At 38.2% G+C, this 13541-nt stretch overlaps 1 protein-coding gene across 1 annotated transcript; it reads right to left on the reverse strand.

Moving 5' to 3' along the window:
• Positions 1-1912: 1912 nt before the first annotated feature.
• LOC121415367 (arylsulfatase-like) lies at positions 1913-13269 on the reverse strand. The gene is made up of 6 exons (XM_041608550.1): positions 12869-13269; positions 9417-9566; positions 6328-6440; positions 5349-5571; positions 3561-3725; positions 1913-3100 (listed from the first exon to the last, which is right to left on the reverse strand). Exons 1-6 carry the CDS (start codon positions 13197-13199, stop codon positions 2424-2426), a joined length of 1659 nt encoding a protein of 552 aa, XP_041464484.1. The 5' UTR covers positions 13200-13269; the 3' UTR covers positions 1913-2423.
• Between the last annotated feature and the right edge of the window lie 272 nt (positions 13270-13541).

Here is a 13541-nt window from a genome sequence, read left to right on the forward strand (position 1 = left end):
GAGAATGAAACCCTTGGATCAAGATAGCTGTGTGAAAACAGAAAAAATCAAAGAAACAGATTAACGAAAGTTTGAGAAATATCAGACAAATAATGAGAAAGTTATGAGCATTTGAATATTGCGATCACTATTTTTATGGAGATTATCACATTGGCAATGCGACAAAGATGTGTGATGTCACTTGTGAACAACTCTCCCTATTACTCCACTTAAACTGCCCCTTTTATTACATTTGTTAGTACATCGTGTGTTCTTTCTATAAAATGACATGTAATACAGATTTTTAAAGAATACATCATGGATAAAGAGCTTGTATCACCATAATAAAAAGCAATAAGAGACATTGCATTGACGTTACATTGGCAATGGGAGGATTTCCATGACATTGGCAATTGCAATATTCAAATGCTCATAACTATTTGTCTGATTTTTCTTAAACTTTCCTTTTTCTCATTCTTTGATTTTTCTGTTTCGACACAAGCCTACTTGTTCCAAAGGTTTCATTCCCCTTTAAATATTTCACGCCCTTTCCTTTTTTTGCCGAGGACAAGGGTGAGGTCGAGTCAGCGGAATGTGAGGCCGAGGCTGCGGTCTGGCAAAAGCGGCCTCGAGGCTAAGGTCGGCCTCGAACCCTCGAACATTGGTTATTCGTATAGCCCGGCGCCGTTTCTGTTACAGTTAATAGATCCATGCTTATTAAACATGTTGAAAGACCCGTGTCTGTGTGACCTTAATTGTCAAAAGGATATGATGATTCGGAACGGAGGGGACTCGCTTGACTTCAGTTCGATATATCCATGCCAATTCTGAACAAGCAGAAATCATAGCAATAGTTGATCAACCATTATGGACAGAAATTACAAAGGGTACTCCGAGACTAATCAGAAGGGTTTTTTGTCATTGATGCAGCTTGGAAAACATGTAGAATTAATTAGGGGGTGGGGGGTAATAGACTGACCCTGATTTTTGTGTTCAAAATGTTGTGTTGAGAAATAATAGGGAGTTTTCACACCACAACGCATAAAACTTTCAAGAACATAGCAAATGTATGGTCAAATGCCATTCACGGCCAAAAGCAACCAAGAAGTCTTTGTCGAAAATCAGTGAATCAAATCAGCAGTTTTGTCCTGTATTCACTCTGAACAAACGAATTATTTGTGGGTTTTTTTCGTCTGCTCCGAAAGTTACTGCTGTTCATTTTTTGAAGCCTCCCAGATGTTCATTTGACAGGCATTTTCAAATGTGTACTAGAATTCGTTCTGCGTCGCGTTATTTGCGAAAAGTCCCTATACTAGCATGGATTACCTAACCTAAACATGATAATCGATGCCTTTTCGGGTTTGACAATCGTAGGACGCTCAAAGATTCTAGGACTTGTGATTGTTGAGAACTTCGACAACCGTACAAAAAATGACGATCATTCCGAGTTCGGTGGATTTTGTTTTCGTTTCTTTCTCTAGTATATTATCGCTATTTCTCCGTCTCGGCTCTAGGTTCTCATTCCCTTTATACTTTTCTCTCAACCCCTCCATCTTTTTTCACTCCTTTTCTATATCTTTCGCCCTTTCTTGCACCTCTCTTCCCCCTCTATATCTATTTATCTTTGTCCCTCTTCCCATACCTTTCTATTTCCCCTTCTCCCTTCTATGCACACAATATATGAACGAAGTAAAAAAAATAATTTTCTCCTATTATTTGTACATTTTTATACGCAAAATCCATTATTGTAAATATGTTCTTGTTGAGACTTTTATACTCCCGATCGGGGGTCGATAGATTTTGATCTTATCTTATTTTATTTGTTCCTTCATTTCTTCTATAAAGATCAAGTCATAATTAATGCAGTAATTAAGTGACAATTAATTCATTAAATAAAAGGACACACAAAAAAGAAAAATTCGAGACAGAGATTGCAGTCAATATAAGTTTAGTTTATTTGTATCTGTAACATGGTAAATGGCTCAGGCACTCAAGGCAATATGGAAATGATAAAGCTGAAAGACATCGGATAGATAAGCATGACTCGTGTCGCTTCTCAAATGAATGTATGGGACTTGTAGAATCACGAACTGGGTTGTTTCGTGTTTTTTTCTCATTGTTAATCATCAACTAATGCAACTGCATGATAATACGCAAAAGCCAATCAATTCTTCCCCCAAATCATAAGCTGAGTCAGGAATATTTTCAACAAAAAGTTCACTGAACATCAGAATAATCAAGGGGTTCTCAATTTTGATTCTTTAATAGTGGAAATTAGGCCTACAAAAGTTAGATAGATATACCATTCACCTCGACAAAGAAATACTATAGTATCCGACAGTTAGAAAATATATTTTATAGAACAATGGAAGACAATCGAATAAGGGAGGGTAGCATTGGTCAGTCGTCTGTCACGTTTGGCCGGGTGCGGATCATCAGGAACTCTATGGTTTGAAGTACCTTGCAGATGTTTCGACGAGATCCTGGTAGCATTCTGGCATACCCGACTCTTGCGTATAGTTGCAGACACAGTCAGTTTCTGGGTTGCAACATGGTACGATGGAGTGGTCGAGCGTATCAAGTAGAGACTCCCCTTTGACCAAAACAGCCCTATGCGCCTCCACCGCTTCCCTGATGGTTACGTATACATCTTCGTTTCCGCAGGCTTCCAGAGGATACGCTTCACCTGGGTCCTGGTGGAGGTCGAAGAGAAGAGGTGGGTCGTGCTCGGTCACGCAATCTCCCTCGCACTCATTGCAATCGAAGTAGTCCTCTAGCGGGAAACCACCTGCGCATTCTTCACCGTACTCGTGCTGGGCGCGGACACGCTGGGTTTTGAAATGGGCCTTGTACTTGCCGACGCGGACGGCCATCAAGTTGTCCTTGCAGTAATAGAAGAAATTCTCATGGGGTGATGAAGCTCCGTTGAGGAGGACATCCTTGATGCTCTTTCCGTCGTAAATACGGTCTGTTGGAAGAGTGGTGCCGCCGAGGTCAGCTGCGGTAGCAATAACGTCCATTGATGTGACGAGTTCGTTGGAGACTCCAGGAGTAATGGTCCCATGCCAGTAAACAATGTACGGGATGCGGTGACCACCTTCCCAAGAATGGGACTTGCCACCTAAGAAAAAAAAACATAAATAGCATTCTTCATTATCAACATTGTCAAAATCCGCTTGATCCTCCTTAAAGTTTGGAGTAATAACCAAATTGGCTTTATAAAATCGTAGCTTTTTGCCATGACGTCATTTTGATTACGAATTCAATTCGCTTTTATACCTTTGAGAGGAATGGAATAGCCATAAAATTTGATCAAAATCTCCATATGACGATTCAGAACTTTGAACTCCACTTTGTTCCATGATTTAATCTTCTTATTAATAAAAGTTGTACTAACGTTTTATTTCAAATTTGGGTCATAAGCTAATATGCTGGTGGTCTTTGAACATTCCGGGGCACCGGCGAGTTGGTTTGGTTGTCCCGCAAATATTTAATGGGGGCAGACTGCCCCCCCCCGCCTGTTACGACACTGCCGTTATTTGTAGATGTAAAAACATTTAACCACACACTATTGCTCTCACCTCGGAATATGTTTGCATCTCCTCCTTCTAAGCAGTATTCACGATGAGGTCCGTGGTCAGAGATGAAGAAGATAATGGTGTTGTCGAGGATACCATTTTCAGTCAAGGATGCAACCATTTTCTCAACAGCATCGTGCATTTCCAGAAGGTTATCACCGTAACGTCCTTGTGAGTTAAAAGAGGATAAAAGGTTCCTAATTGTTTCATGGCTCTCTACAAGATAATTATAGTGATCGATGCTCCTATTGGATTCCTCACACTTCTTAAAGAATTCATAATACACATCAATTGTAAAATTGTTTCCAGCAAAAGGCTGTACATATAAAATGAGATGGAATTCGTTTAAATTCTACCGATCTCAAATCAGGAGTACTAAAGTCTCAACATGAACATGAATAAAAAAAATATATAATAAACCATCGTACCAAATGCTAAAGATAGGCTTTAAGAACTAAAGAAGAGATACACAAGTATCTCTCTAATGGAAATTTAAATTAAAACCTTAGTCAAGATGATGCTAACTCTCATCAGTTAAGTATATCAATGTATCCCTCTTGTCCATGATTTTCCAGCATGGTATAAAACTGTCTCCATGCTTCTTTATATACAAGGATGGCGGCATGACCGTTAAGTTCTAGAAATTAGCATGGCCCTGCTGGGAAGAGGGAGCAGCACCCTCTGGAAATCAGGTAGGTATGCTGAAATAGCAGAAATGCAGCCGAAATCATCTCCATATTGGAATGTTTTTGTTTTGTTTTTTTTTGGGGGGAGGGGGAGGGCTTGCCAAATTCATACCACTTGTATATACATGTATTGTTTTTATGCTTTTAGGGCCCCTTTTGATACCAGCTTTGGCTGAAAGGGCACCCTATTAAAATATTGTTTAATAAATAAATAAATAAATACCAAGTCTTCCTTAATTAAAACTCGTTCACAGAGCCTTGTAAATTGGTCACCCAATCCTTGTTGTTTGTCAAAAGATCTTGCTTCACTCTTTCTTCTTCTCCATAAATACAGGCCACAACCTGGTATGTGTTGTGTATATGCAACTGCCGTCGGCACAAACTAATTTCTAAAGCCCTATTTTTGTCATTTGGCGAAAAAAAAGGATTTTTGACAAGCTAAGTTGACACCATACAAAGGGTGTGAGGTCAGTCTCAATGGTGTTGTTCTTCGTTGTCTAGACGGGAAGATAAGGATTCCCCAACAAACGGTGGATGATTGCAATTGGAGGCCAAATTTAACAAAATGATGAATCGGCACCACCCCCCCCCCACCACTCCCGATTGAAATATTTCACAATCATAATACATGTATGATTATATAACATTATTATAGCTACAATAAACATGATATCTCCCCCTTTCTGTGTTAATGAAATGTTCTACTCTCAGTCTTGTAGAAACTGATCTACAATGTCCTGCACTCAACCCAGGTGAGGTGAATGGATACCGGCAGGAAGTTATTCCTCAAGAAGCTGCTGTGTGCGCTATGAACGCCTAGCTTAGCCGGGTAATATAGGAGCGCCCTGAGCACCTAACAAGGTGGATATGTGCGCAATATTATTGTTGTTTGTAGGGATCCATTGTCAGAGACTTTCTGGTGCTATAGGTTATCGTTTCGTAAGATATATGCAACTTTGCAATTATCAAAATTGCCATGGAAATATTGATTTCGACTGGCTAAATAGTCGTTACCATGGAAGCTACTACATTAAAGTTGTCGCAGATGAGGAGCTCTTTATTATACAAAGGGCCATTTTTTTTAATATTACATAATTGCACTTACCACGTCGTGAAGTGCAAGCGAATTCGTCACTGGAGAAAAGACTGGTGTGCATGTGAGCGAAGGCCACGTAGAGGAAGAAGGGATCAGCTGCGTTGTCTTCAATGAAACCGATAGCATCGTTAGTGAAGAGCTGGGTGAGACCCTTGTGCTGGTACGGTTGGGTCATCAGAGTGGCGTTGTAGTAGAGGTAGCATTTATCGCTATCGGGGAAGTCCTTGTGAAGCTATAAGCGCAAACGTGAAGAAGCACACAGAAATCCATGTTTTTTAATCGTAAGAAGACAAATCAAATGAGGATTGTTTTCCATATTCTCACATGGACCAACCCCCCCCCCCCTCAAAAAAAAAACACAGGAGCGGTTCAACTAACAAAAAGTGATTTTAAGCTACCGAAATCCTTGCATCTGACTGACTCCGATTGAATTGGTCAGTGAAATCCCTTATTTCTTTTTCATGAAACACTCCCCAGATTGACATCGGGCAAGAATCCCCGAAACAACAACTCCTTGAGTACAACTTGCCGTCGTCAGGGAGCTGTCCTGTCAGATCATAAAACTCACAACTTTCCAATTTTCGTCTTGTTTGATTTTTGTTGGTGAGATAATTACAGAGCAAATTACGCGGAAACTTTGATTAAGAACCTATATATATTCCTGACCATATTGAAAGATAACACTAGACCCCGATGTGCGCCTGCATGCATTCTAAGTTAGAGAAGAGGTAACTCGATCACGTTCAAAACTTGAGGGTTCTTTCGAATGGCAATAGAAGTACTATATCCATAATTTACACACTATCAATAAACCTATTTGGCATTTGAAGTAAATTTTCAAATGCAATCCCTTGTTTTACTTTGTAGGTTGGTTCCGAAACCAGGTAACATGTAATGATAAAATTGAGAAGCAATAAAAGCATATACGGTAGAAAAAAGCTTAACTATCCTTTTTTACCACTAAACAAGATGTATATAGATGTCTTACCCCTGTATCGTCACAAGACCAGCTGTTGGTGAAAGGAAGATTATGCCCAACGAAATCGAATCCATGGTTGAATGGGAGATGTGCTCCATCTGTCGGTGAGTTCTCATTGATACCTGATGATAGCAAATAATAATAGTAAGATGATGGTATTTATGGTAATAGATTTAATCACGCGTTAAGATACGCATTCTTGATGGATCGCGGAAACCGACATAACTGTATAAAATCATGGATGTTGCTATGAATAGCTGTTGAAAAAAACAATCCTCTTTATAGAGCTTAGACGATGTTTCTCTGCGTTCATTCAAAGCTAATGAATAATACTATAGAATTAGATGCTCTCAAAATTTAAACGGTTTTTGTTTTTTGATTTGATAAACAGCCTAATTATGGTTGCTCTTAAAGAACGATTTTTACAATTTCAGAAGGCCAAAAAGATAGGCTTCCGAATGGTGTTAGTCACTTTCCCAGCGGAAAAAAGAAGAAAGAGCGCAAAGGGCAACTCTTACGGATAAATGACGTTCCTTGCACGTTAAACGAGATTTTCTTTGATAAACACTGTTGAGTCAACGCCGAGACACTTCTTCTTTACCAAGGGTTTTCTTTTCCGTTATTATGAACAAATGGCTCATAATTTTCGGAGAATATTTTTCTCTGTGGCATATTGTGCTCCATTGAAGCAAACACCGAAAGTGAAAGCATTAATTAATGAAAATGGACATAACTCACTCATATCCATCACCCTTGAAATCAAATTTTAGTGCATATTGTTTTCATGGTCTAAATTAGGGGGGTAAAAGAAAATCTATTAATACAGGTTAGAGTAATCACAAGTCGACCTGGGGCCCGTTGCAGAAAGAGTTCTGTTTAAACGCGAGTCAAAAAATCAATTGCAAGTCCCAAATGCGCGCTGTTGATTGGTTGAAAATGAAGTTGCGCATAAGTTTTAGAGTTGCGATTGATTGCAACTCTTTCTGAAACGAGCGCCAGGGTGCCTAAGAATAAAAATTGGATGTAAAGCGTGAATAATTAGTGAGTTATGTCCATTTCTGGGAATGGCGGCCATTCTGGACGCCATCTTGGTTTACGGAAATTCCTCAAGGAGAATATAGAAAGACTTTTAGTGTGTTATTCTAGACTGTTACCTGAAATTTTCTTTCTTAAGCCTATTTTCGCCCACGCTTTCCATGCTTTCGGCCTAAATACATTTCTTTGAAAGCTTGTCATCCTTGATGGATTTATATAAAATGCTTTATATCTTACAGAAATGTCCAGTTCAAAAGAGGAGTTTCCAGGCCACTTGTCTGTTGTTAATACGACTTTCTGATTTATTATTCCCCCTGGCTATTCACTCGGCACTTTTATTCATATAAACACGTCCATTTACTATGGATAAAGATTTGTTTGCGCCAAGAATGCAAAGTAGAACGCGAGAGAACAATAAAGTAGTCTTTTCAAAACTCTTGACAGTTGTTATGTCGCTATATAATTTTAGGACCCGTCAAATCGTCGGGGTGGATTGCGGCAACTTGCAGTTGCGTTTAAGATAATTAATTGACTGTATCATTTATGTTACAACCATGTGGTTTCGTGATATTAACCCTCTTAACCCTATATGATGTGTCAAAGAGAAAAGAGGCATTGATGAGTGATTGATGAATATTGTGCATTGATTTAATTAAGAGAGAGGAGAGGTGAGGAACATACTGAACTATGAATAAATCGATGACAAAAATAATTATATAATTTTCCAACATTCAAATATTATTCCTAAATGTGAAACAGTCATCAAATTTAATATTATATATGATGTATTCCATGCTCGTACAATGCAATATATTGTAAGTATATATAATTCCTGTGCTTCAGCTTTAGATGGATGTGCATGTATGCTCAATCCAGACGCCTTGTAAGTAACGTGATCAGTAGCAATCCGATTTTAGTAATAAAGTGCAATAGTTGTACATGGGATTCTTCGTCGAAACGAAATTTTGACTATGTATGGATAAAAGTTCCAAACAATCTTATTACTAACCAGACGAATGTGATATTTGTTTTTTACATGTTTTTTTTCCAAGGAGAGTTAGAGATGTAAGATATTTTTTTTAAAGTTTGTTTTCAAATAATAGACGAAGTGAAGCAATGGGCATAATAGCTCTTCTCAAACAATTGATAATACCTCCCAATCAGTGGCGGATCAGGGGTGGGGGCACATCCGACCCTTGCCCCACCCCCCCCCCCTTGAGAGCCAAAGTCAATAAAAATTACCAAGTGTGCCCCCCCCCCAGTTGAATATGTTGAAAGTTACAGTAAATATATTTAATGGGATTATTATGTCCCATACACAACCTAACCCTGAATCCACCCTTGCTACCAATGCTTCGGTAGTCTGGAAAGGTTTATAATCAGATGAGATTTGTTTAAACTGCACGGTATTGCACATCGATAATCATAATCAAGGCTGTTACACCTTTAGATGCATTGTTCAGGTAAGAGTCTTCTATATGGATTGGAGATCATTCGACCGGTTTATATTCTGAATCAGTATTCGCTTCATAGTCTTTTGGGGTGATTGTAAAAGATTATCGTGATAGTATGATGAATAGAAAGCGATCATAAAAGATAAGAACACAGATTACGATGCCCCTCACAAAAACCCCAAAAAGGGGTATACATAATATATGTAACCCCTAAAGGGGTATACATAATATATGTAATAAGGGGTACTGAAATATATCACAAACAACATGTTCTATAGCTTGAAAGATTTGTGTGGATGGGTGCTCTCTGAAGAATTAGTTTTCATTGACTTTCCTCTTTGAATCAGCAGAGGGACTTAAAAAGTCTAAGAGAGCGAAACGAAAACAAGTGAAGAAAAAAAATCTCTGAAGAGAATGTGATGTGTTGTTTATAAAGGTGATTGTTCTTGGAATTTCTAGAAGCTTATAGGCTTACCTATATAGTATTGCAGTTTATAAATCGCGGATCACTGTCGGTTAAAGCCTATATTCTTAACGTCTTTCATTTTATTTCCAGATTAATATTTGAAAATCTACACATTTATTTCTGAGACTTTGATCATCCCTTACCAAGATGCCATTTTCCGACCATGCCTGTTGCGTAACCGGCTCCTTTCATGGCCTCAGCAATGGTGACTTCGCTCTTGGGGAGACCAGTCTTTGTCCAGGGTAGGAAGACTCGGATCTCTCCATAGGTACCAATACGGATGGGGAGACGACCTGGGTTGAAGAAGAGGGGAGAATGGAAGTTGGGGAGAGTTGGTGTAGAGCGAGAGTGAGGGTGAGAGAGAAAGGAAAAGGGGACAGAATGAGTAAAAGAGAGACGGTTAGAAGGATTACTTTCATATATTTCAATAACTTTGATAAACATGATAAAGACGTAATGAAGAAATTTTCGATACCTTTCTAAATCATTGCATTACTTGAATCCCCATTTTGGGCGCAACTTTGCACCCGAAGACGCCTTTAGCACCTTAAAGGTCAAGTCCACCCCAACAAAAACTTGATTTGAATCAATAGAGAAAAATCAGAAAAGCACAATGCTGAAGATTTCATTAAAATCGGATGTAAAATAAGAAAGTTATGACATTTCAAAGTTTTGATTATTTTTCACAAAATAGTTATATGAACGAGCCAGTTACATCCAAATGAGAGAGTTGATGATGTCACTCACTCACTATTTGTTTTGTGTTTTATTGTTTGAATTATACAATATTTCAATTTTTACGAATTTGACGATTGGGACCTCCTTGCCTGAAAGTGTTAAAATATTGGAATTCCACGTGTTCAGGGAGGAATGAAAAGTTCCTTTCACATGACAATGACGAGAAAATCAAAATATTTCATATTTCAAACAATAAAAAAAAACAAAAGAAATAGTGAGTGGATGACATCATCAACTCTCTCATTTGGATGTAGCTGGCTCGTTCATACAACTGTTTTTGTGAAATGAAGCGAAACTTTGAAATGTCATAACTTTCTTATTTTACATCCGATTTTGATGATATTTTCAGTGCTATGCTTGTTGAATTTTTCTCTTTTAATTCAAATCAAGTTTTTGTTGGGGTGGACTTGTCCTTTAAGGAAGCAGTTGACCACATTTTGTGCCATTGTATGGTGCAGAGTTGTGCCCTTCAATAGAGGTGTAATTTTCATTTTGAAAGCCCAAATGAATGCTGCCTAAAATATGTAGTAAAGTTTCGCCTCCAAGGCAGTAAATGTGTGTGCCAAAAATAGAGTGTGCCAACATGAACAAAACAGGTGCATTACCGTGATTACGGCGTACCCATGGAGCTATACGGCGCGCGCTATAGGGTCCGACTATATGTACGGCGCGATTTAAAAAAAGTCGCAGTTTTTATTAAATTTGAAAGTTCAAAATAAAATGTTATTCAAAGTTCGGCATAATGCCTGAAATAATAATGAGAATTCTGCTATGCTGCAAGCCTTGTGGTTGTAAAGTCCAAATTGACTTCAGGTCGCAGCCAATGATGACGTCATCACGATTTGGAATTGAATTTACTTTTAGTCCTGTACATGGAGGCAAGAAATAGACTGCAATTTTCGATTTTGATATTCACCCCACTATTCGGAACATTGATCGTTCAGATTTTATAAGTTGAAATGTTTGTATCGAAAGGAGTTGCCAGTGTTGAGCTAGGGTACACACTTTAACTGTCTTTTCTTATTGTGAAGAAGAGCCATACATGTATACTAAGCCAAAGAATAAGGGAATTTGAAAGCTTTGGAAAGTCGCCGAAGTGTGTGTGTTACGAGTGTTAAATATTCCTCAACCTTACCATTCGCAAAGAGTATGAAAAAACTGCATTGCACTATAATGCTATGTCAATTTTGCATATTTCTTAAAAGAGGCATTATATAAAAGAAAATGGGAATTTACCGTCGACAATTATTGATTATACGATACATGTATCATTTATAGTAATACTTACAATATTATAGATGAAATTCAAAACGTATTGTTTGAACAGTCTAATGTCTTTGGCGTTTGGCAATCGACGTTAACGTCTCTACAAGTATTGATTGATTAATTGATATATTATTCATTTCCATGCAAACAATAAAAAAATACAGCATAAAATGAATTAATAATAATATTTCATTGGAAAATGATAACAGCCATTGAAAGGGAGTGGTCAGTCATAGCACACTGTTTTGAGAAAGACGCCCTCAAACAAAATGAGTATGTCCCTCATTTATATATAATTATATATGTATATATATATATATATATATATATATATATATATATATATATATATATATATATATACATATTGTATACACGAAAACAATGAAAAATCTTGATAATACACAGCTCGGCCAAACGGAAAACATCAAGCATGTCGGGAAAGAATAAAGATACTACATAATGTTAATAATCTGTAATCATCATCATCATCATCATCACCACCATCATCAGCAGCAGTGGCAGCAAAAACATCAGCAACAACACCATCGCCAATATCATCTTCTTCAGCAGCAGCACCACCACCACCATCGTCATCATCATCGTCTTTCTTTGCCCATCCTCCCCATTTTGATTATCATCGTTATTATACCAATCCCTCTATCATGTTTATTATTTCAAGGCAGGAAGTTTCGCAATCCCAAAATTTCTATGTTGCTCATATCCATTTAACCTTTAGGAAACATACTTTGTGGATAGAATAGAAGTCGAGTAAAAGTCTGAATTAAGGGAAAATCTATAGATGAATTTTATTTTCAAACATCCAGCTCAATGTCAGTCTAAGCGAAAGTGTATATCATGTATAATAATCATGTAAAAGGGATGATATATAATCTTATAGTCATGAGGTAAAGTTCACAAATTAGATATATAAATCATAATAGTTCGGCTCCAAAGAAAAGGATATCAATTGAAAAAATGAGAAGGTTTCGCTTAAAAAAAGTAAGAGAAAGTATGGTATAACTGAACTTCGGTGATTGTACGAAACCCCCGTTTTATATGTTTTAAGACCCTGGTTAATAAGCAAGGTTACTTTTCAAGACGTTCATTAAAAAAAATGGCTTGTACTTTCTGTGTGTTTTTAAAAGGAGAATGTAAACTTGGAAATGACAACAGTAGACTTTAACTTATTTGGCATCGTAGACTGCGAATCAAAGAGACCGACTTTTGTACTGTTTACCCAATCACAGTTTTATCTTCCCCTTTTTCTTCTCTTTTGTCTTTACAATTATTTCGGATTACTTTTTTGATCTTATGATTTCATTTACCTTTACTCTATTAGTATCCGCTAATAATCAAGATAATAAACGCAAACTAACAATTTTCACGCATGATATTTGCAATTATTCCTGGATACCCACACCTCCATCTCTTCATCTCTCTGCATTTTCTCTATCTCTTTCTCTCCTATTGGTTTACTACCCCCCCCCCTCCCTCCTCTCCTATCTTCATCTTACGCTTTCTTTCTTACTTTCTTTCTTTAATTCATCTCCCTTTATCTCTCCCCACTCCTCTCTCTTTTTCCTCTTACCTGTCATGATGGCCGATCTGCTGGGAGTGCAGACTGAATCGCCCACATATCCATTGGTGAATCGCATACCTCCGGCAGCCATCTCGTCGATGAAACCTGGTTCCTGGGCTGGGTGACCGTACGATGTCAGATCACCGACGCCCATATCGTCGGCGACGAGGAGGATGACATTGGGTCGGTCCAAGGGATCGCGGTATGCGCCACCCTGCAGGAGGAGGTCCAACAATTCAGGATGATCTTGCCTCAGCTGCTCAAGAAGATCTGGGTCGATTTCCTGAGCGGCAGTCAGGCACAGGACTCCCAGCAAAAGGGCGAGGGATGCAAACTTCATGTTTCTGCTCTCTTGTATCAACCTGTCCTAGAGATATTGCTCCGAAGACAGTGCCGGCAGCAAGAAAAGAACTGATCTTATATACACTCAAGATTCACTGATGCAAATCGATTGACACGAATTGATGATTATGCATCCATTTTCAGTAGTAAGCTATTCACTGGATCAAACGCGTCACACTTTGTTAACGATTTCGGGGTTGTGAGTCTTCATCTTTCCATATCGTTCATTTATAAGCCCCTTTCACAATCGGTGGTGCGACTGCACCTTACAACCGTTGCGATTCTGTGCAACATTGTGACCGAATGATCGCAAACGATCATGCGAACAAGAGTGAAAGCC

This window comes from Lytechinus variegatus, chromosome 5, assembly GCF_018143015.1.
Source record: "Lytechinus variegatus isolate NC3 chromosome 5, Lvar_3.0, whole genome shotgun sequence".
In the NCBI taxonomy this organism is placed as follows: domain Eukaryota; kingdom Metazoa; phylum Echinodermata; class Echinoidea; order Temnopleuroida; family Toxopneustidae; genus Lytechinus; species Lytechinus variegatus.

Bases quoted from the DNA above. Each gene is read 5' to 3' on its own strand.
- LOC121415367 (XM_041608550.1), bottom strand. From the start codon at position 13,199: ATGAAGTTTGCATCCCTCGCCCTTTTGCTGGGAGTCCTGTGCCTGACT. The intron at 9,567-12,868 runs GTAAGAGGAAAA...TCTTCAACCCAG, and splicing joins CAGATCGGCCATCATGACAG to GTCGTCTCCCCATCCGTATT. The intron at 3,101-3,560 runs GTGAGAGCAATA...TTTTTTTCTTAG, and splicing joins AGATGCAAACATATTCCGAG to GTGGCAAGTCCCATTCTTGG.